Source organism: Aedes aegypti, chromosome 3, assembly GCF_002204515.2.
Source record: "Aedes aegypti strain LVP_AGWG chromosome 3, AaegL5.0 Primary Assembly, whole genome shotgun sequence".
Taxonomy (NCBI): Eukaryota; Metazoa; Arthropoda; class Insecta; order Diptera; family Culicidae; genus Aedes; species Aedes aegypti.
In genome coordinates, this window is record NC_035109.1 from 47873158 (window position 1) to 47895094 (window position 21937).

The following is a 21937-nucleotide window of genomic DNA, read 5'->3' on the forward strand; positions in this document are numbered from 1 at the left end:
CTAGAAATTTTTGAATCGATTTGGTGTTTTCCAGCAGAGACAACCAGCTTAAGACTTCGTAAGTCTCTACAGAGGATTCGGTTGAGGCCCAAGTAAAAATGGAGCAAATGTCAAAAGTGAAAAAGCAATTTTCATCGTTAAAATCGACAAATCAAAAAAAAAAAAAATAAATACACACAGCTGTTTTATTTCCAAAATAAAAGGGCTGTGTGTTTTTATTTTTTCCGATTTGTTGATTACAAGGGCGAAAACTGCTCTTTAATTTTTGACATTTGCTTCTTTTTTAATTGCACCTTAACACGCTTAATAAGGCTGGCGTTCACAAAATCAGTTGTCCTCGCTGTAGCAAAGTCAACGTTGGTCAAAAAATTTAAAGCGATCTCAAGCGATCTAAATAATTTACATTCAAAGGACAGCTTCAAGAACTTACATTAGGATTTATTGAAGGAAGAAAAAGGATAAAAGTGATTTAAAAAGATACTTTTGGGAACTACCATTGAAAACAGGAGCATTTAAGAGAATTGCAATAAGTCTTCAAAAAGAGACCTGCTACCAGCTCTGTTAGGAGCGATTGAATGTTATGCGTAGGCACTCGATCGTTATCTGAAACATATACCGCTAGTTTTGAATTAAACATGTCTTCTCAACGAAGCAACCTGAAGTTGATAGAATGTATTGCAAAAAAAATGTAATAAACAGGTTTTTAAAACAGGGTGTTTACTCATTTACAGAAATTAAATTCCCTGAGATTTCCAGGTTTTAAAAAATAATTCCAGGTTGAAGAAATCCCTCAAAATATAAAAATAGTCAATTTTAAATGACTAAAACTTATTTCAAATGAAAGGTATCTTTGAAAACAATAAATTTCAAAGTATTTTTCACTTCAATAAAAAAAAATATCTGTTGTGTTCTTAATGTAAACATAAGAAAAAAATGGTGATTTTTATAAAATTGCCACGAAAATCAAGAAAGTTTCTCAAATGATCTGAAAGTGCCTTAAATCATCAAAGTCAGATATGAAAAAATAGTCTATTCGATCTTAAGAAAAAATATCCTTTCCCTTAAAATGGGATTAAGGATTTCTGGAGAGCATTTTGTATATTTTCTTTGGGGAAATCAAAGCTGGTAGTATGACCATATTAGAAATGAAAACTTTGTAGACCTTTGCCTTGACAAAAAAAAACTGAAGAGGAAGCACGACATGAGCGTTTGATTCCTAGGTTGAACAGACATTTTTCTTAATATAATTCTAAGGCCTTTTTCGGAATTTATCATGATATTACGACAAGTATAACAGTTCGATTTACTATTGATTTCTTTCACATATTACTCCGCAGATCTCTTCCGGAGTTTGTCTTGAGATTTCTAAGTAATTCTTCCATGAATTTCGTTTAATATACCTTCAATAATTCAATCTGGATATTTTAAGAATAATCACATCAGGAATCATCCGTCCAAAAGTTATTCCAATAATTTCCATTTAGAGCATCTTAATAAGAATTCAAAATTCATTCAGGAATGCCATTTTTTTTTTGGTTTTTCAAAATAGTCTTTAAATATTCTTTCATCCAGCGAAATATCAATGAATTTTTTAGATTGTTTTGGAGAAAATTAAAAAAATGAGTTGAATTTCGAAAGAAAATCCTAGAGTGACCTCAGATGAATCTTGTGTGAGTTCTAAGTACGTCTTGATGAATTCCTACAAGATCCTCTTTGATGATATTTTGCCTAAAATATTTTAAAAGTTAATAAGAATTTTTAAATTTTTAATTTTTTTTTTTTGTCCTATAAAACGATTTTAAGAAATTACTTGGAGAAATTCGGACCGAATCCCTCAACCTTGACTAAAGTTTTAAAGAATCCAAGGAAATTGGGTAATTTTATTTGAAAAGTATTAGAGAAATGTTTGAATCGCAGCAACAATATTTCGATGATATGCTGGAGACATTCCAAGAGAACCTAATGAGGAATCCTATGCCAAATTTATCGAGGTATTCTCGAGGAAAGTTTATAATACATATCATCGATTAATGCCTGTTGGATTTTTTGAACAATTCCTGAATGCAATAGTGGATGAATATTTGAAAAAAAACCTTATCAAAATTCCTGAACACAATCGGCTTAGGAATTATTGTAGGATTTTGTGGAAAAACGTCGAAACGATTTTTTTTTAAACTCTGTAATAAACATCTGTGGAGGCGTTGGAGTGCTCTAGAATTTTTGGACCCGATTCTGAAGAAATTCCTCTAAGCAGCCATTGAAAAATCGCTGGTAGTATCTCTGGAGTCATTTCTGAAAGTATTCAACAAGAAACCACTGAAGAAATTACTAGAATTACTGAAACATTATTCGCGAGATCTAAGAAAAATATCATAAAAAAACTTGTGGACAAGTTTCCTTATATTTTTTGTAGGTTTCTTTGGATCCTTTAGAATTTTGCATCAGAATTCACTGCAAGAAAATTAAAAAATGACTTTAAAGATAATTTTTATTGAAATAGAGACTTTAAGGACCATAAATAAAAATGAAGACTTGCATTACAACAGTGATCAAGACCTTTAAGGTGAAGATAAATCGAAGCCAAACTTCAAATTTTCAAGAGCACGAATCTGGAGAACCGATCACCCGTTTGAGCTGAAAACTTAATCGATTGGTCATTACCAGCTCGTGACCAATCGATTTAGTTTTCAGCTTAAACGGATGTTCGGTACTTCGGATTCGTGCTCTTGAAAATTTGAGGTTTGGCTTCGATTTATTTTCACCTTAAAAGAAAATGTACTTACTTGAGAAATATACTATGTTTCGTGCCTGTTGTCATGTTTGCTCATTTCCTACAAAGTTTATTATTTTTTTATAACAATTTTGTAAAATTTTTTGATTGTTTTTAACTTATCAACTGCTTATGAACGACTCCTAATTCGAGCTGTACTTGCCTTCACCAATCTTAAGATTCCTGGTCGGAACATGTGTTATGCTGAGTAATTAAAAATCGTTGAAAGGAACATGTCAAATAGCGTTTTGATAGCGGCGCAGCCGAAAATTTTTTGATTGATGAGATTTGGTGTCACAAAACTGACATATTCTACCATCTATTAATGTTTCTAAATAATTTCCCTGAGTGTATCCAAAATTCCTTGAGAATTCCAGGTTTTTCCAGGTTGAATAAAATTCCCTGATGATTCCAGGTTTTCCAGGTTTTTCCAGGTAGTAGACACCCTGTAAAAATAAATTTAATAGTTTTGTGAAGGCTTTGATATTTACATAGACTTTGTTTGTTTCAGATTTTATTTATTTTTTATTTTATCCAAAATCACCACTAATATTACCTACTCTCATTCACTCTCACGCATGATCTGTATTTTTGTTTATCATTCCACCTTAATTATACAACAAGTCCAGCTTGATAGAGTCGATTACATCCATTTCCTCACTATCGAAATGGGGAGACATTAGGCACAAGTTCTCGATCCGCGGTTCGATCATTCCAGCATCAGTAGAGCTGCTGGTCCCTGCCGTCATATCGAGTGGGTTTTGCTGATGATGGCCGATCGATTCGAACGGATTCTGTTGCTGATGATGAACATCATGGTGATCCTCTTGATAGCTAGTGTGCTGTTCCCCAATACCCATCTTATCATAGGACTCGTTCAGCAGTTCGTCCAAGGTTCGATTGATGTCGTCCTCGGATTTGAGTTCATTCAGGTCGTCACTATCTAGCTCTTGTTGCTGCTGCTGCTGCAGCTGCTGTTGATGATCGGGGGTTTCCAGCGAAGGTGGTGGCGCTGGTGAAGGGGTGAGTACGGGAATCGGAGATCCTTCGGCCAGCGTTGGAAGAATCGCCGAAGATTGGAGTAGCTTCTGTAGAAGGTCGCCTGGCTGGCGGACCACCATTCCTGGCGGCTGGGCTGGGCATTTGTGCGTCCGCTGGGACACCTTGTAACGGAAGCTTTTGTTGCATGCTGTGCATTTGTACGGCTGGGTGTTGGTGTGGATTCGTCTGTGAACCAAGTAGGACACCCGCTGTCGGAAGCATTTGCCTAGAGGATGAGGAGAAGTATATGTCCAATGAGATATAGCTTAAACCTATTTTGGGAACTACAGTCCTCTTAAATTTCAAACATTAAGCTCAAATTCCTTAACATAAACGAGAATCCTTTGAAGAATTTATAAGCCTTCATCGAAACTCTAACAAGAATGTAGCACTTTTATAGTTTGTTACAGGGAACTGTCAGCGCGGTAAAAACTTAGAAAAGGTTTCTCATGCATTCTTCTTAAAATCTTCGCGAGATATCTAACTTCGGAAATGATGTATCGATTCGCATCCAAATGCGTTCTAAGGCATCCTACTTCCAAAGTAGGGTATCTTGCATGGATACCGAGAAAAAAAATCATTTTTGGCGTATTACTGGAAGACTGCTGAAGTACAGTGATAGCCGTTTTCGCCGAGCAACGTCGGGTATGTAGTACAGAGTATACTGAAAGATTGTTGCAGGAAGAGAAGCACAAGGGCTTGTATTGCGAGTCAAGGATACGCAAGGGAGCATCTTGACGGACAAACGTGAGGTGATCGAAAGGTGGAAGCAGCAATGTGATAAACATATGAATGACGCTATGATGGCAGGCAGTGAGCATTAAAACAACGGATGAAATGTTTACGACAGTTCAGCGGACGATGGACCCATACTGTAAGAGTGGGATGCTATTCAACACCTTAAGGCTAAGTAACCCGTCATTCGTTTTGGCAGCAATGATGACTTTGCAGCCTGCAATTTCAAAGTGATAAAACTCAGTCTTGATTGTTTATATTGACTTGAAAAAGTATCACTGTACACGCTAACATGCATAAAGTATCAGCATACTTTTTCAGCCATGTCAGTGCAAAACCAACTGATTTTCTTTGATTCGAAATTGTGAGGTGAATTAGCAACAATCATCAAAGACGCGTACAAACTTCAATGACGGCCTACTTCGCCTTAAGAACCACGAAGTAATTGGTCATCGCATCGTTGGTTAAGGTGAAGTAGGCCGTCATTGAAATTTGTACTGGGCATCGATGATTGTGCCTAATTCGTCTCACGATTGCAATTTGAAGAAAATCATTTGGTTCTGTACTGACATAGCTGAAAAAGTATCAGCATACTTTCTGTATGTAAGCGCAAGAAGTGATACTTTTCTGAATCAATATTACTTATAACGACTGAGTTTTATCACTTTCAACTTGCAAGCTGCAAAATCAACATGGCTGCCAAAACCAATGACGGGCCACTTAGCCTAAAACGACAACGGCCTTTGCTGCCACCAGGGGGATGGTCATCAGCAGCACCTACTTTACACACAAGGATATCCATAAGCACACCTGCACGCTCAAAAAAGAGTTTTGGAAAACGTGAACTGTCAAAAATACACTATGAACTACCACCAAAGGTCACATAAACATGATCTAGTTCACGGTGTATTTTTGCTTGTTGACGAGTTCACGTCTGCTGTTCACGGATACGAGAACGGATTTTTTTCCTGTGTGGCGCACCTAAATGGCGAACTTTGCAACCAAATCGATCATGTTCTGGTGGACGGCCGACATTTTTCCGACGTCATCGATGTTAGAGCTTTCATGGGTCCTAATATCGATTCAGACCACTATTTCGGTGTAAGCAAAATTCCAGTATAATTATCAATCGTTTCGAGTTCTGGAATTCGGCACTCGAGAACATCAATCTCAGCGATCTCATACAGATCTGCGATCTGTATGGCCTCCAGGTGGAAAGAGTACTTCAATACATTATTGAACAGAGATAACGGAAGTGGAGCTGGTAGCAAAATTCAAATCGATGACGCTACACTGAGGCAAAAAAACTTAATAATTTCTTAAGGAATAATTATGATTTGGAGCAACAACGATTATTTTTGAAATTTTTAAGTTTTACTTATGATTTTGGTGAAGAATTTCAGTAATAAATTTCGTAAGTCTACCAATGAAATTCGGAAATAAACGTAATGATAATAACTTAATTCGAACTATCAATCGATAATATTATTCGCCTTTTATTTCAGGCCTGCTCAAAAATTGACATGTTTTGATAACATGTGATCTGTTTTCGATTAACTTGTAGCCAACATCGAAAACGGAGTAGTTCTTCTAGCGATTGCTATGATAATTATTTCATGTAATTGTTGTTAAAGAATTCAAAGCTCTCACTTATGAAACTTATGATCTCATTTTCGAAATGTTTAAGCGTGCAATGAAACATAATTTGGCTGGTTCATAAGTCTTGATTTATGGAAAACCTAAGTATTTTTGCCTCAGTGTAGATAAGGTAAAGAAAGCTATCAATGCACTCTGGGCCAGGGACGCAATCTATTATTAGTTTCGTTCTATTTTGTTTTTAATCGAGTTTGACATTTTTCTTAAGAACCATATTTTTTATGATAAAAATCTAACGAACACAAACTCTAGTGATTAACAATACGACGCATAAAAACTAAGAAATAATAGAAAAACCAGAGAAATAGAGCAATTTCTGATCCTTGACATCTTCGAAAGCGCAAAAAATCGCATGCTTAAATTTTTAGACAACATAGAACAATACTAGATTAAAAGGAAGTCAAAATTTTGTTACCGAGTTATTAAGGGATGAGGGACGCAATAATAATAAGAGGAGTCAAATTAAAAGCATTGTTCTGTGTAGCCTAAAAATTTGAGCTTGCGATTTTTCGCGCTTTCAAAGATGTCGAGGTTCAAAAATTGCTCTATTTTCAATTGTTAAAAAAATCAGTAGAGTTTGTGTTTGTTATATTTTTATCAGCAAAAAATATTATAGGACATGGTTCTTCAGAAAAATATCAAACTCGATTAGTGCAATGGGTTGAATAACAACTAGGCTGTTGCGAAGAACGAGTTCCTGGCCGAACTTCTCAAACACGGAAGTGAGCAGCTGCACGAATTTCTTCACTGTATCATTTCGAAGATACATGGAAGAACAAATGCCTACTAGTTGTTTGGATGGTCTCATTTGCCCTTTGTACAGAAAAATGGCAGCGACTGGAGTGCACCAATTACCGAGGGATAACACTCCTTAATTCGGCCAACAAAATCATGTTTGTTCAACAGATTGAGACCGCATGAGGATTCCATTGTCGGCGAATACTAAGCTGGTTTTCGAGACGGCCGATCAACGACGGATCAAATGCTTTCCGTGCGTCAAATCCTAGATAAATTCCGGGAGTACAACTTGCAGACCCGTCATCTGTTTATAGATTTTGAAGCATAGTATTGTGCAAAGCAGTGATGAGAAACGAGTTGTGGAAAATTATGTCCGAGCATGGTTTTTCGGCGAAGATGATTAGACTGATTCTTGAAGGATCGAAATCACGTTTGTCGGTGGTGGACTTGGCTTTACGGACGATATCGACATCATCGGAATAGACCGTCGGGCAGTGGAAGAGGCGTTCGTACCTTTCAAGAGGGAGACAGCGAGGATCGGACACACGTTCAACGCCTCAAAGACAAAGTACATGATAGCTGATGGTCAACGTGGGGCCGGACGTGTCGTGGAACGCTAGTGTCGTGCGAGAATGATGTTACCCGCGCTCGAAAAGACGTATTACAGTTGCGAGTCGGGCTTTTTACTGGCTCCGTTACCAGCTGATTGCCCCGTAGTCATAAACGAAAATAAACCTCGCGTTATACAGGACACTGATCCTTCCGGTAGTTCTATATGGCCATTGGACATTGAAGAAAGTTGACCTGAGAGCCTTCGAGGTCTTTGAACGGTAAGTGCTGCGAACAATACTCGGCGGTATATTAGAAAACGACATCTGGCGGCGTTGCATGAATCACGAGTTGTATACATACTAGAGTGGTTCAAAAAATCGTTTTTGCTCCACACAGCTCATTCGATTCTAGATCGGATTCTGAGTGTTCTCCCAAAGTTTGAGCTCATTTGGATGCAAACTGAGACTGCACAAGCCCTTTAAAGTTTATATGGGGATTACTATGGGAAACGCAAGCAATTCATTCAATCGGTCATAGTGTTTGGCCATGTGCTCTTGGGGATAAGAGCCACGTTGATACTGTGAGATACATTTATCAGCTACAACTTTGCCGAAGACCGTTTTCAAATCGGACGCCTCAGTAATTAGTTATTGATTTATATCCAGTCACAAGTCTTCAGCAGTGCTCATTTATCTTCTGAACAGGCAACATTGCTGCATCTGGCGCGAAAGATAGCACGCACAAATCATGGCTACTATGTTTTACTGCATATATCCAGTGATGCCTGCAGAACAGCCCAATAATTATAGCCAAAGTTTTACAACTCATTCAAAAATCAATAACTAATTACTGGGGCGTCCGATTTAAAAACGGTCTTCGGCAAAGTTGTAGCTGCTTTTTATATCTCACAGTATCAACGTAGTTCTAATCCCCAAGAGCACATGGGCAATCACTATGGTCGATTGAATGAATTGCTTGCGTTTCCCATAGTAATTTCCATATAAACTTTAAAGGGCTAGTGCAGTCTCAGTTTTCATACAAATGAGCTCAAACTTTGGGAGGACACCCAGAATTTGATCTAGAATCGAATGAGCGGTGTGGTGCAAAAACGATTTTTTGATCCACTCTAATACATACTTGGTATACCAAGTGTATAAAGTGGTGGATATTGTCAAGCGTACACGGCAGGCTGTGTTGGGCTGGTCACATTGTCCGTATGCAAGAACGACAAGCAAAGATAATATTCAACAGAAAACCCACGACGAGGCCCCCGACTTCGTGGTAGACCATGCTAACGATGGTTTTTTGCAGTTGAGGAGGACTTAAGGTCAAGATGCAACATAGCCAAACCCCAAATTTTTAAGAGCATAAATCTGGAGAACCAAACATCCGGAAACCAAACAGCTGGAAATTTGATCGATTGGCTAGTAATGACCAATCGATTGTATTTTCAGCTTAAAGTAATGATCGGTTTTCCTGATTTGCGTTCTTGAAGACTTGAGATTTGACTTCGACTCAGGGCGACTGGAAGCAATTGGCCCAGGACCGTGCCCAGTGGAGAAGACTCATCCATTTGGCGTAGATTCATCGTAGCGAATTCTAGCCCATCAAGTATAAAGTATCTTTAAATCGGCCTACTATATAATCGATCAAGATTAGCTATGGCATATTGTGTACGAATACGGTTTCCCGAACAAACTGACACAATTGATCCACAGCTATGTAATCGAAGTGGTCAAAGAATTCGTTTTTTAGAGCTAAATGGGAACGGTCAACAATGATGTTTACCAGCAGATAAATCTAGAGATGCATCGTGGCTGGAAATCGTGCCTGATTTGGACTTCAAAGAACTCTTCGGTCGAGTGTAGTTCTCCTTTGTATCGAGTTGACCATCTACAAAAAACTAGTTAAAACGCTACTCCTCTGTGTTGGACATGCCACCAGAATGCTGTATAACAACCAGGTGATAATGGTTCTCGAAAACAATCCGCTTAAGATAACGTGCTACGAAGCGAGTAAGATGTGTCGATTAAGCGAAAAAATATCTGCGGACCCTTCGCAGAACCCGTGACTAGCAACGTTCTGACATGTGGAATGAAGACGTCTCCTATGTACAGCAGAGTATGGTAAGTAAAATTCTGCAGCTAAGTTCATTCTAGAAGAGGTTCGTCTACAAGTCCTCCAAGAAATTTATTAGATTATTATATTAATCTCCTGCGACTATTGTTCTACAATAATATTCTGTTTTTTTACGTATTTCTCTCAATATGTTTTCCAAGGATTTCCAAGGACCTTGTTTCCAAGGATTCTGAGCTCCAAGTAGATTCTGAACTCCAAGTAGAGCCTGAAGCGTGAAAATTGATCGAAAACGATCAACTATTGACTAATCTCTTCGAAATATTATACATACCGCAAGTTTCGCACGAAAACGGCTTCTCCCCGCTGTGGATCCGCTCGTGGTTGTGCAGCGTGGAAAGTTCCTTGAAGGCCCGCCCGCAGACCCCGCACGAGTGCGGCTTTTCGTCACTGTGGTACAGCAGATGTTTGTGGTACGACTGCTGGAACGTAAATGCTTTGCCGCAAATCTGACACGAGTACGGCATTTCACCTGAAAAATGGGAAGTGAAGGTTTTACGATGAAGATGGGTTGGTGTAGTGCTAACAGTAGTTAGCTAACTCTTAGCTAACTCACCTGTGTGAAGCCGTTTATGCTTCTTGAGGAAGTATTTTGTGGTGAAGCTTTTCAAGCAAACGTCGCACTCCCATTGTTTGTCTCGTGGGAAGGAATTGAGCATAGATTGTGGAGTAGACGGTTGGGACGATTGCGAAGGATAAGACTCGGAGCTATTGCTACCCTCTCCACATGTAACAATACTAGGATTAGGATTAGGGGTAGTTGGTTGCGATAGAGGTGCACTAGGTGGAGTATTGTTGGCGACAGCACGTTCGACAACTTGTTGCTGTTGCAGTAGCGGTGGAGGCGCTTGTTGAGGTTGAAATCGTTGATGCTGAGGTTGACTCGTTACGTAGACGTATTCGGTCAACTGTCGTGGATCCAGGATCTTGATGATCTGTGGCTCGCTACTGTTTGGAGTGGTTATAGTGAGCGATGTTGCTGACTGCAAAGGAGAAGGGGGTGTAGATCGCTGCTGAATCATCGACGGTTGAAGTTGAATGGGCTGCAGTGGTGGTGGAGGTGCAATAGAACTATGAAGGGGTTGATTGCACTGAACTACGGTGTTGTTATGGCGAACAGGTACCGTAGTGGTGGTAGTGACTGTCGTACTCGAACTACTACTCGTACAGCTAGTATTGGACGGGCTCTTCTTTGGACAACCTAGATGCACGACCCTCATATGAATCTTGAGGGAACCTTTCATCTTGAAAGACTTCGTGCACATGTTACACGGGAAACGAAGCTCTTCGGTACTTCCATTAGCTCCGTTCGGGAATCCGTGTGACACACAGGAATGCATTCTAAGCAAACTCTCATCGCGAAACTCGTCTCCACAAAGGCTGCACCTGACTTTGGTATGGTTTATTTGCGTTGTCTGCTTTTGCTGGCTTCGTGAGACATTCTGCTGCTGCCCATTGCTTTTTGGAGAACACTCCTGATTGGTTTTACGGACGTTCTTCAGCGCGCTTGTTTCACCCTTCTTCTTATCCACTTTACCAGTGTTTTCTCCATCCTTTCCCAGAATCGAGTGTCCGAAGAGGTGGATGGTCAGCTTATCCAATCCGAGCAGCTCGTCAGCGCAAATCGGACATTTTATTGGCCGCGAGGTAACTTTCAGCAGACTCAACCGTAGGGCGTCGATATTCGGAAAGATAGACTGACAGCACAGCGGACACGCCAGATTCTTTGTGCACATGATTATGACGTAATGGTTGATCGACTGCAATTGCCCTGTATTCGCGAACTCAAAATCCCAAAATTGGACAAATTTGCTCGATCACTTTTCACGACACATGACGATCGACCGTATTTTCACGTCTTTTCCGCCCGACGAGTGTGTTACGAATAGGCCCGTAGATAGATTTTCTCTCCCCTCACAGACAGGGAAGCTCTCAAAGGGATGCGCCATACGGAACCGATTTTCTTCGATCCTTCCCGGAGGTTGGCGCAACTCTCTCTCGTGCGCGTTTGTCATCAAAACATGTGAGACGCGGTTCCTAAAAATAGAACCGCATAGGTAGTCGCCGAAGGTATTGCTAGTTTTCCACGGTTCTGATCGCTTCTCTGCAGATTCGCATGATCGCGGCTGGAGATTTTGGAAGCATAGCGATCGCTCCAGTTCACTATCGCGTCAACACGTGGTCGGTTGCAACGCTTGCGCGCTTCAGCACTGCGGCACGTTTAGGGTAAGCGTACCAGTGGTGTGATTGTGATTGTATTAGCAGATTCATTCAATCTGGTTTATCAATTATCTAGACATTTTATTTGTTATATGTAATACTGTGTCTTAAATAAACGCTTTCGAACTTATCTGCATCATGTTGTAGCTGTAGTGAGACTTACACCCGAGACTTATACTATATCACTTGGTGCTAAAATGGAAATTATCTATCGGTAATCATTTTCCCAGTAAAATTTGAAGTGTTAATTCACATGTCTCTGTTGAAATTTGGAAAAGGAAACGCGAAGAGCATATTTATTAGAGTGGTTAAAAAAATCGGTTTTTGCTCCATACCGCTTATTCGATTCAAGATCAAATTCTGAATGTCCTCCCAAAAGGAGATTGGGCAAATCTGGGCCCGGAATGTACACAGATGACCCATTAGAGTGGTTCAAAAAATCGTTTTTGCTCCACACCGCTCATTCGATTCTAGATCAAATTCTGAGTGTCCTCCCAAAATTTGAGCTCATTCGGATGAAAACTGAGACTGCACAAGCCATTTAAAGTTTATATGGGAATTGCTATGGGAAAAGCAAGCAATTCATTCAATCGGTCATAGTGTTTGCCCATGTGCTCTTGGAGATTAGAGCTACGTTGAAACTGTGAGATACATTCATCTGCTGCAACTTTGCCGAAGACCGTTTTCAAATCGGACATCTCAGTAATTAGTTATTGATTTAAATCCAGTCACAAATTCTTAAGCAGTGCTTATTTAACTTCTGAACAGGCAACATTGCTGCAACTGGCGCGAAAGATACACTGAGAACAGCGTTGTAGTTGAAATTACTATATTAAAGGGTTAAATTAAATACAGAACGCCACTTGATTTGTGCAGACTAAATTTGCATTTATTTCAAATATTTTGTGCATTCAATTTTACCATGGCACCAATTCGACAGTAAAAATTACTATATCATGGTTAAAAACTTGCAGCGGGCCAGAATCGAACCGAGGATCTTGCTACTATGTTTTACTGCATTTTTCAGTGATGCCTGCAGAACAGCCCAATAATTATAGCCAGAGTTTTACAACTCATTCAAAAATTAATAACTAATTACTGGGGCATCCGATTTGAAAACGGTCTTCGGCAAAGTTGTAGCAGATGAATGTATCTCACAGTATCAACGTAGCTCTAATCCCCAAGAGCACATGGGCAAACACTATGACCGATTGAATGAATTGCTTGCTTTTCCCATAGTAATTCCCATATAAACTTTAAATGGCTTGTGCAGTCTCAGTTTTCATCCGAATGAGCTCAAATTTTGGGAGGACACTCAGAATTTGATCTAGAATCAAATGAGCGGTGTGGAGCAAAAACGATTTTTTGAACCACTCTAATGACCCATATGTCATTTGAAAGATCTAAGTGAGGCAAGAAAAAGTTTGTATGGGGTCAAAAATATTCGTCGTGGGAAAAAAAAAGAATTCCACATGATTTGAGATGGATTTTCTATGTATTTTATTATTTTTTGCTATATTTTTTATCGATTAAAAATAAAAACATATATTTTTTCTGCACCTATAGGATGATGAAAAGCTCTATGTCTTAAAGAAGTGAATTAGGACTTTGGTTCAGAAATGAAAATATTACATGATGATGTTAGACCATAATAACATTAAAATCGTTATAAAACATGTGTGTATACTCAGTTAAGTTTTCTACCAGACCCTGCTACTCACATTATACTAATCGCAGTTTATTGACCGAAATAAGGTAACATTGCGACTTGTTTTCAAATAAAAAAAAATGTCAGCCTCATTCGATGAAAAACAATTGGGAAACAGTGATGATAGAAAGGTGTGTGATGTCTTATAAGAGAACTGACTTAATTGTTTTTGCTAAAGTTCATATTTCTCCAGAACGGATTTTGCAATTAGATCAATAAAACTATCAGCTCAACCTCAATGAACAACATAACCAGCCTTAAAAAACCTTAAATGTGAATTGAAATGCTCATTTGAACTTATCAGTAACATATGCGTAGTTTTAGGATTTCATGTGGTTAAATCAATGACAATCTAGCTCACTAGTTTAAACCATCTCACGCTGTATACTGCATACGTGGACCTTTAGTGTCACTAGTACTTCTATATTATCCAACCAGTCTTAAGTTAAAATGTCAATCATTATCGTTTTACGAGTTTGTATACGAAAGCCGTGGAGCCAAATGAATAACGCACAATTTTTCCACCTGTGAGTTGATAGCTACTTTTACTGTAGTAGAACAACCAAGAAGGGTTTCAGCCAGCAAAACCAATTCTGGTAACGACTGCTCGAGATGCGGAGCGATGCTGTGGCAATATCCTTCTACTTCACTCGCTGAAGGTCATGCTGAGGCAGGCGTCGGTACCGTTTGTCGTTAATGACAAGGAGTTTTAAGCGCAGTTTTCTTATTATCAGGTAGAGGGTAGAGTAAATGTTAGCACCACGATAGATTCTGACGTTGATTATGTCGGAGATGTGCAATCCATCAATCAATACCTAATCGATTCGGGTCCGTTTGCAGTAGTGATAGCCAGTTATATTAGTACGGGAGGTTGTCTTGGAAGTAGGTGCTGCGAATGACCATATTCTTGGAGACGGCAAACCAATTGAGCATAGGACATTCATGTTCGCCAGTCGTAGAGCACTGATCTTCCCAATAGTCCATCTCAATTCCTCATCTTGGCGTTCTAATCTCCCATGATGATCTTGACGTGGAAGTTTGGGTGGCAGGCCTACTTGGTTTCCAGTTGCGTCTTTGTCATCATCAGTACCGTCGATCGACCGTTCATCCTCAACCTGCACATTCTTTTGTTGATCGACCACCATCTGATTTCATGTTTTTACATGTCATTCATCACGATGAAAGCAGTTCCCAGCTCAATTGTGATTACTTCAGAACATTCACATTATTGATATCCTCCTGAGTGTTTAGCGATCTTAGGAAGCATTTGTGGAGGCACATGTGCTCAGGCGTCACCAATGGAACTGACATTGATAGCAAACTGAAATGGTTCTGCTCGGATTATTGGCAGTTTATACACAGCAAACAGTTTAACACTACAGTTACTTCCAGTTCAAATGATTCCCTTATCTGAGAGGCAGTAGCATGACAGTATTATGTTATTGATATCAAAGATTTCGAGCACGCTTAAGCTGTGTACAACAAGCGAGGTATTTCTACCAGTGTAGAACAGAATCCAACAACGCAACCACTGTAATGTTTAAACGGATATAGTCTGGAAATTCCTTCCTGTGTACATAAACCACTGGTTTGTACAAACATATTACTAGAACACTGAATTAGGATAATACGATTTGATATTTGTTTTCAACTGTTACCTAAAGCGACGTACCATACCTATATCCTTATTATTTTTTTATCTCCGTATGTCTTAATTATTCACATTGCAGCAATACAAGAGGTCCTGAAATCTGTGTCAAATCACATTATTTGAAAAATCTAAACAGTTTAAATAAAAACATGCATAAGTACATACATACGCACGAGTTAAAAACATTTGCGCAAGAAAATATTATTTAATAGAAAACAGTTCAAAACATACCCCTTTTCACATCTGTCCAGCACACATAACTTTTTTCTCCCACGACGAATATTTTTGGTCCCATATCAAGTTTTTCTTGTCTCATTTAGATCTTTCAAATGATATATGAGTCATTTGTGTACATTCCGGGACCAAAACCCATACATTTTTGCCCAATCTCCTTTTGTCTGTTTGTCAAAAATAGTAGGCTTCGGAAATTCGACATCATTAGCAATTATTTTCAGGATAAAAAAACGATAAACTTTTCAGAAAAAAAATATAGCTACCTATATATCGAATCGAACGACATTGTTTGACATAATGAATCTGGCGCTTATGGCATTTTTGCGAATAGAAAATACATAATCAATGTATGTAATAAATATTTAAGTAAATGTAACCACCAGTAAACCGCAAAGATGTTAATTATTATTATTATTATTGTTTTCATTGGCAAACTGCTATAATAATTTTGAAACTTTTTATAAGCTTAGCATACTTCCAGATCGCTTAGAAAAAATATATCGAATATCATATCCTAGAAAATAATAGACAGTAATGCTCTGACCTTTCGTAAGTGGATGGCGACGAAAACACCTGCCCGAAATTGCCCGATCGCAAGAATGGCCTATTCGCAATATCTCTGTTTTTTGGAAATATTCTTTGAAAAATCAAACAAAATTTTATTTTTACCATCAAATTTGTACCAGACCTGCTTTATGTCAATACATTTCATAGTCATAGGCGATATATGGCATTTTATGTGAAAAAATACAAACAAAACTCAAATATTACGGTTTTTTGCACCATTTTCAGAAAAAATGTCTATATTTTAAAAACAGTAGGCCTTGAAAATTTGACGTCTTCAGCAATAATTTTCAGCATAAAACAATGAACAACTTTGCCGAAGAAACCATACACCTAAAATGCCATTTGACCGAAATGGCATATGAGCCATTTATGCGAATAATACAAAAATATATGACTTTATCTCAAAAAATCGGTCTCATTAAAAGGACCATTTTCGCTGAAGACACCAAACGTCTATCTCTTCATTCCGAAGAATTACAAGTTGTTTCCGCGTTTTTTCGATTCTGCCCCAGTGTGCGCTCTAGGGGGGGCAGTAGGCTCAAACACATTTATTTTTTTTCCTGCAAAGACCGTTGCGGAGGGGGGAATGGTCGAAAATTATACATTTTAACGTTATGTCTTAAATAGACGCTGCCTAATGTCGTTTTCATTTAAATAAAAAATAAATAAATATTTAATCGAATATTTTTTGTATTCAATCTCACTATGGCAGCATTTCGGCTGTAAAAATTGCCATGTCATGGTTATTCGTAATCAAACGTCAACATCCCACCGCAAAATCGCTAGTGTTTGGAGGTGATTCTAACCCCCAAATTGACAAATAACCTCAAAATCATCACCTCCAAGTTAGTTCTAATAACCTCCGTTATATGAAATATGGTGGAGCGTCGATCGTTACAAGTTTATCGTTAAACAGTCAATAAACTTGCAGCAAATGCGAATGCAACCTAGAAGTTGCAGGGTGACGTCATGGTTAATTGATTCATAATATTGTGCTCTGCAAGAAAAATCCACGAAACACGATTATCGGATAACTTGAATGACAGAGTTGCGTTTGAATGGGTTACATGCAGGCCCTCACACTACTGTTTATTAGGGTGTGGCTTATTTTTCAATAGCTCTCAAAACCAAAAACTCTTGTATTTTTATGAATTCGAATCATATTCGAAGAGAAACCTCAAAGTTTGAGCTAAAAATATTAAGATTTAGAGGGGGCACAAGCGTCTTGGAGGTAAATTTTCAAGTTATAAAAAATGGCCTTCAATGAAGTCACCATAACTTCGGTAATTGCAAACCAATTTTGAAACTTTCAGCACCATTATCTTAGAAATTAAATTTATGAAAACTTTGTAGAATATCAAATTTGTGTAAAATCAAAACTAGTTTCAATAAAAAGTAGTTTACTTCGAATGTTTCCTCATTTTACAAAAAAAAATATCTTTGTTTGATCATAACTTCATGAATACTCAACCGATTCCAAATCTGATTTAGAGGCTTACTTAATTATTTCAAACTTGTCATACACCACATTTCACTAAAAAAATGTTTGGACCAAGTTATTCATCAAAAACTGCACAAAAACATGATTTTTTAACGAAAAACATCGTTTTTTAAAAAAATTTGGCAGTTAAACAATATTTTTAAAGCTGAAACTGGCTTTCCTCATTTGTTAAACCTTTGAAAAGGATTTTGAAACAATAATATATTTGCTCATGTTAAAAAATAAATGCACTATTCAACTCGTAATTAAAACAAAATTCTTTATAAACAGAAGTTTTATAGGAAAAATGTAATTTTTGGCGAAGAAACTTAAATAATCCAAAGAAAATCGATTTTTTCTTTCAAAAATCATGTTTTTGGGTAGTTTTTGTTACAAAACTAAGCCAAAACCATTTTTTAGAAAAATGTGTTGTATGAACAATACGGGAACAACTATTTTTTGCTTCAAGAACATGTACATACAAATATTTGAAATCGGTTGAATATTTATGAAGTTATGGTCAATCAATATGAATTTTTCAGTTAAATGAAGAAAATTTTCAAGAAAACTACTTTTAACAAAGACTTTTTGACTTAAGACAAAGGAGATTGGGCAAAAATGTATGGGGTTTGGTCCCGGAATGTACACGGATGATTCATATATCATTTGAAAGATCTAAATGAGACAAGAAAAAGTTGATATGGGGCCAAAAATATTCGTCGTGGGAGAAAAAAGTTATAAAAGCTGGAAAGATGTGAAAAGAGGTATGTTTTGAACAGTTTTCTATTAAATAATATTTACTTGCGCAAATGTTTTGAGCTCGTGCGTATGTTTGTACTTATGCATGTTTTTATTTAACCCCGTTTATATTTTTCAAATATTGTGATTTGACACAGATTTCAGGACGTTTTGTATTGCTGCAATGTTAATATTAAAAACATACGGAGATAAAATAATAAGGATGTAGGTATGTGCGTTTGACAAACACGTCGCTTTAGGTAACAGTTGGACACAAATATCAAATAGTATTATCCTTATTCAGTGTTCTAGTAATATGTTTGTATAAACCAGCGGTTCATGTACTCAGAAACGAATTTCCACACTATATCCGTTTTAACATTACAGTGATTGCGTTGTTGGATTCTGTTTCACGCTGGTAAAAATACCTCGCTTGTCGTACACAGCTTAAGCGTGCTGGAGTTACCACACTTCTATCTTTGATATCAATAACATAATACTGTCATGCTATTGCTTCTCAGAGAAGGGAATCATTTGAAACGGAAGTAACTGTAGTGTTTGACTGTTTGCTGTGAACAAACTGCCAATAATCCGAGCAGAACCATTTCAGTTTGCTATCAATGTCAGTTCCATTGGCGACGCCTAAGCACATGTACCTCCACAAATGCTTCGCTAAGATCGCTAAATACTCATGAGGATGTCAATAATGTGAATGTTAAGAAGTAATCACACTTGAGTTGGGAACATCTTTCATCGTGATGAACGACATGCAAAAACATGAAATCGGATGGTGGTCGATCAACAAAAGAATGTGCAGGTTGAGGATCAACGGTCGATCAACGGCACTGATGATGACAAAGATGCAACTGGAACGCAAGTAGGCCTGCCACCCAAGCTTCCACGTCAAGATCATCATGGGTCCAACGCCAAGATTAGGAATAGAGATGGACGATTGGGAAGATCAGTGCTCTCCGACTGGCGAACATGGATGTCAAAACATAAAAAATCCATCTCAAACCATGCGGAATAACTTTTTTCTCCCACGACGAATATTTTTGACCCCATACAAACTTGTTCTTGTCTCACTTAGATCTTTCAAATGAGATATGAGTCATCTGTGTACATTCCGGGCCCAGATTTGCCCAATCTCCTTTGATATTCTACAAAGTTTTCATAAATCTAATATTGAAAATAATGATGCTAAAAGTTTCAAAATTGGTTAGAAATAATCGATGTTATGGTGACTTCACTGAAGGCCATTTTTCATAACTTGAAAATGCACCTTAAGACGCTTGCGCCACCCTTAATCCTAATATTTTTTGTTTAAACTTTGAGGTTTCTCTTCTAATATGATTTGAATTCATAAAAGCACACGAATTTTTGGTTTATAGAACTTTTGATAATAAGCCGCACCCTACCCAAGTAACAATTTCAGTGCTTTTTGATCTTAGATGTTATTTATGGAGGTTTTATTAGAGATGTATTCATTCCTAACAGTTTTAATAAAGCATTGCAAAGTGCCAAACGTTCTTTTTGGTAAAACCCACTTTAAAATGCTTTGTAGATATCTACAAGAGCTCCCGTTAAAACTTATTTGCTGGCCACATTTTTTGATAATAAATTGTATTTCGAAGGAGCTGTGTAGTGTCTATTAAAACCTATACTTAAAACCTCATCTTGCTTGTCTTGTCAAGGCATAAGTAAAACTTCTAAGACTACGCTAAGTCATATTAAATTCTTCTTAAAACTCAACTATCTGATGCATGTTATTGGAATGCAGTCTGCGTGTGGTTATCAATATCATTATGTTGATAATGATAATCACGTAGTGAATTATGGATTTATCAGAACGCAAACATAGAAATGACAAATATTCCTCTCAAAGAATTAACAGACTACCGCATATTTTCCCCATACTTGCCTGAACTTCCCGTTCTAGTGGGACAACTATGCTGGACACAACAGCTGACCTACACGAAAAAAGGTTTCATTTTTCAGGCACTTATCATTTACCGTTTTCTGCATCAATACAACCGATCAAGCACGACGGGCTTTATTATAACAATTCATTCCAATTACACAGTTAGACACATAACGACACAAATTTAATAAAATGAATCGCATCACAAAATTGAATCTTCCGAATTGTTTACCTTTTTGACAGCATCAGCTTTCCTGAGTGCATTAAGTTTATGTCAAGGCTCCCAAAAAACCAATTCGTCTTAGTGCAGAACAAATATTCTGATTTAGGAATATTTTAGCCAGTGAGGGTTTTGCGCACGGGTTCTTAAGGTCAAAAGCGTTTATGAATGATTATATTGTTCGGAATAATAACCAATTGATCTTAAACCATCCCACACAAGACCAGCAAGATTTAACTGGATGGAATCCATTTTTATTGTCGCCGTTTTGGATTGATAATTACAATATGCGTGGGAAATTTCAATTTATGATTGAGATGAGCATGAAATCATTCTGAAAATGGAATGGAGTAAAATATTGGATAGCCAATAATGATGTCGTAATTGTGGCGCGTTGCTGTAAATCGAAAAATTTTATGCCATTCCACCAGTAAATTTTTATTGGCAGGAATTTCACGCGATCGTAAGGAAATTTTCTGCCACGCAAAAAATGATTATTTTAATTGATTATTATGAGTCGGCAGACATCATGATGGTTTCAATATCAAAAAAAGATTATGGTTTATAAACAAATTATTGGTTGATGTTTGTTCAATCATAAGCTCTTAACATTGGTTTTATTCCGTGTATTAGGATATCGTAAAAGATTTAATACCGCTAGTTGAGCTCAAAAAGGCTATACAATAACTCTTATGAATGTTTTATAGCATACTACAAGGGTAGATGTATTCATACGATATAAAACTAAGAAGTTTAGAAACGGTTTTAAGGTATAGTCTTAACAACCTCCTGTAGTGTGGGCCTTTTCGGGCTTAACGGAGTTTTTTCAAAGGTTTTTTAAGGTTATTAAGACTAATAAGTTCTAAAATGAGTTTTAACGATATGGTGGTAACAACAGCTTGTAGTAAATGAAAAAACTAAAAATGTTACTTGGGTAGTGTCTATGCGCAAATAATCGCTAAAAGGTAACGCGAAAATGCTACAGGCTTTTTTACTTTTTTTACGATCATATTATTCTCAGTGTATGAGAAAATCAGAATAGGCCCTTTGCAAATCAATCCACTTATAATTTGACACACATACATCATCCTCTGATTGCCTGTAGAACAACAGGAGTGTTGCCAAAATAGTTAACCTATTGTAAGACGTATATTTTATATGTTTCTCAGTATATTGAAGTTTATGCGCTACAATCTTCAGATAAGGAAAGTATTGAAAGGCTCAATTATTACCAATGCATGCTTTGTTGCCTAATTCCAATGAATTAATTAGTTGTGTTCGATTTTTTCAATTAATTTGAATTGAGAATAAAAAATACACCGCGATTGAATATAGTTTTCTGGCAACCTATTCCTGTAATAAAAAGTGATTGCCGAGGAAATCAAAGTGCATTAATTTTAATTTGTGATTTGAAGCATAAAAATTAAGTATTTTCGAGTGATTTATAGACAAATCAAAAGTTTAATAGTGCATGAGTGATCGGTGCGTAGCTTTTGTGACAAATTAGTATTGGAGCGGAGAATTAGACCTTTCAATGTGGTGAGTTTTTCTTAAGTTGTTCTTGTGTTGT

At 37.4% G+C, this 21937-nt stretch overlaps 1 protein-coding gene across 1 annotated transcript; it reads right to left on the reverse strand.

The window, feature by feature from the left end:
* Positions 1–3371: 3371 nt before the first annotated feature.
* Positions 3372–11643, reverse strand: LOC5570071 (zinc finger protein 628). Its single transcript, XM_021852379.1, has 3 exons — positions 10185–11643; positions 9903–10100; positions 3372–4037 (listed from the first exon to the last, which is right to left on the reverse strand). The coding sequence occupies exons 1-3, from the start codon at positions 11362–11364 to the stop codon at positions 3379–3381; spliced, it is 2037 nt and encodes a 678-aa protein (XP_021708071.1). The 5' UTR covers positions 11365–11643; the 3' UTR covers positions 3372–3378.
* Positions 11644–21937: the final 10294 nt, after the last annotated feature.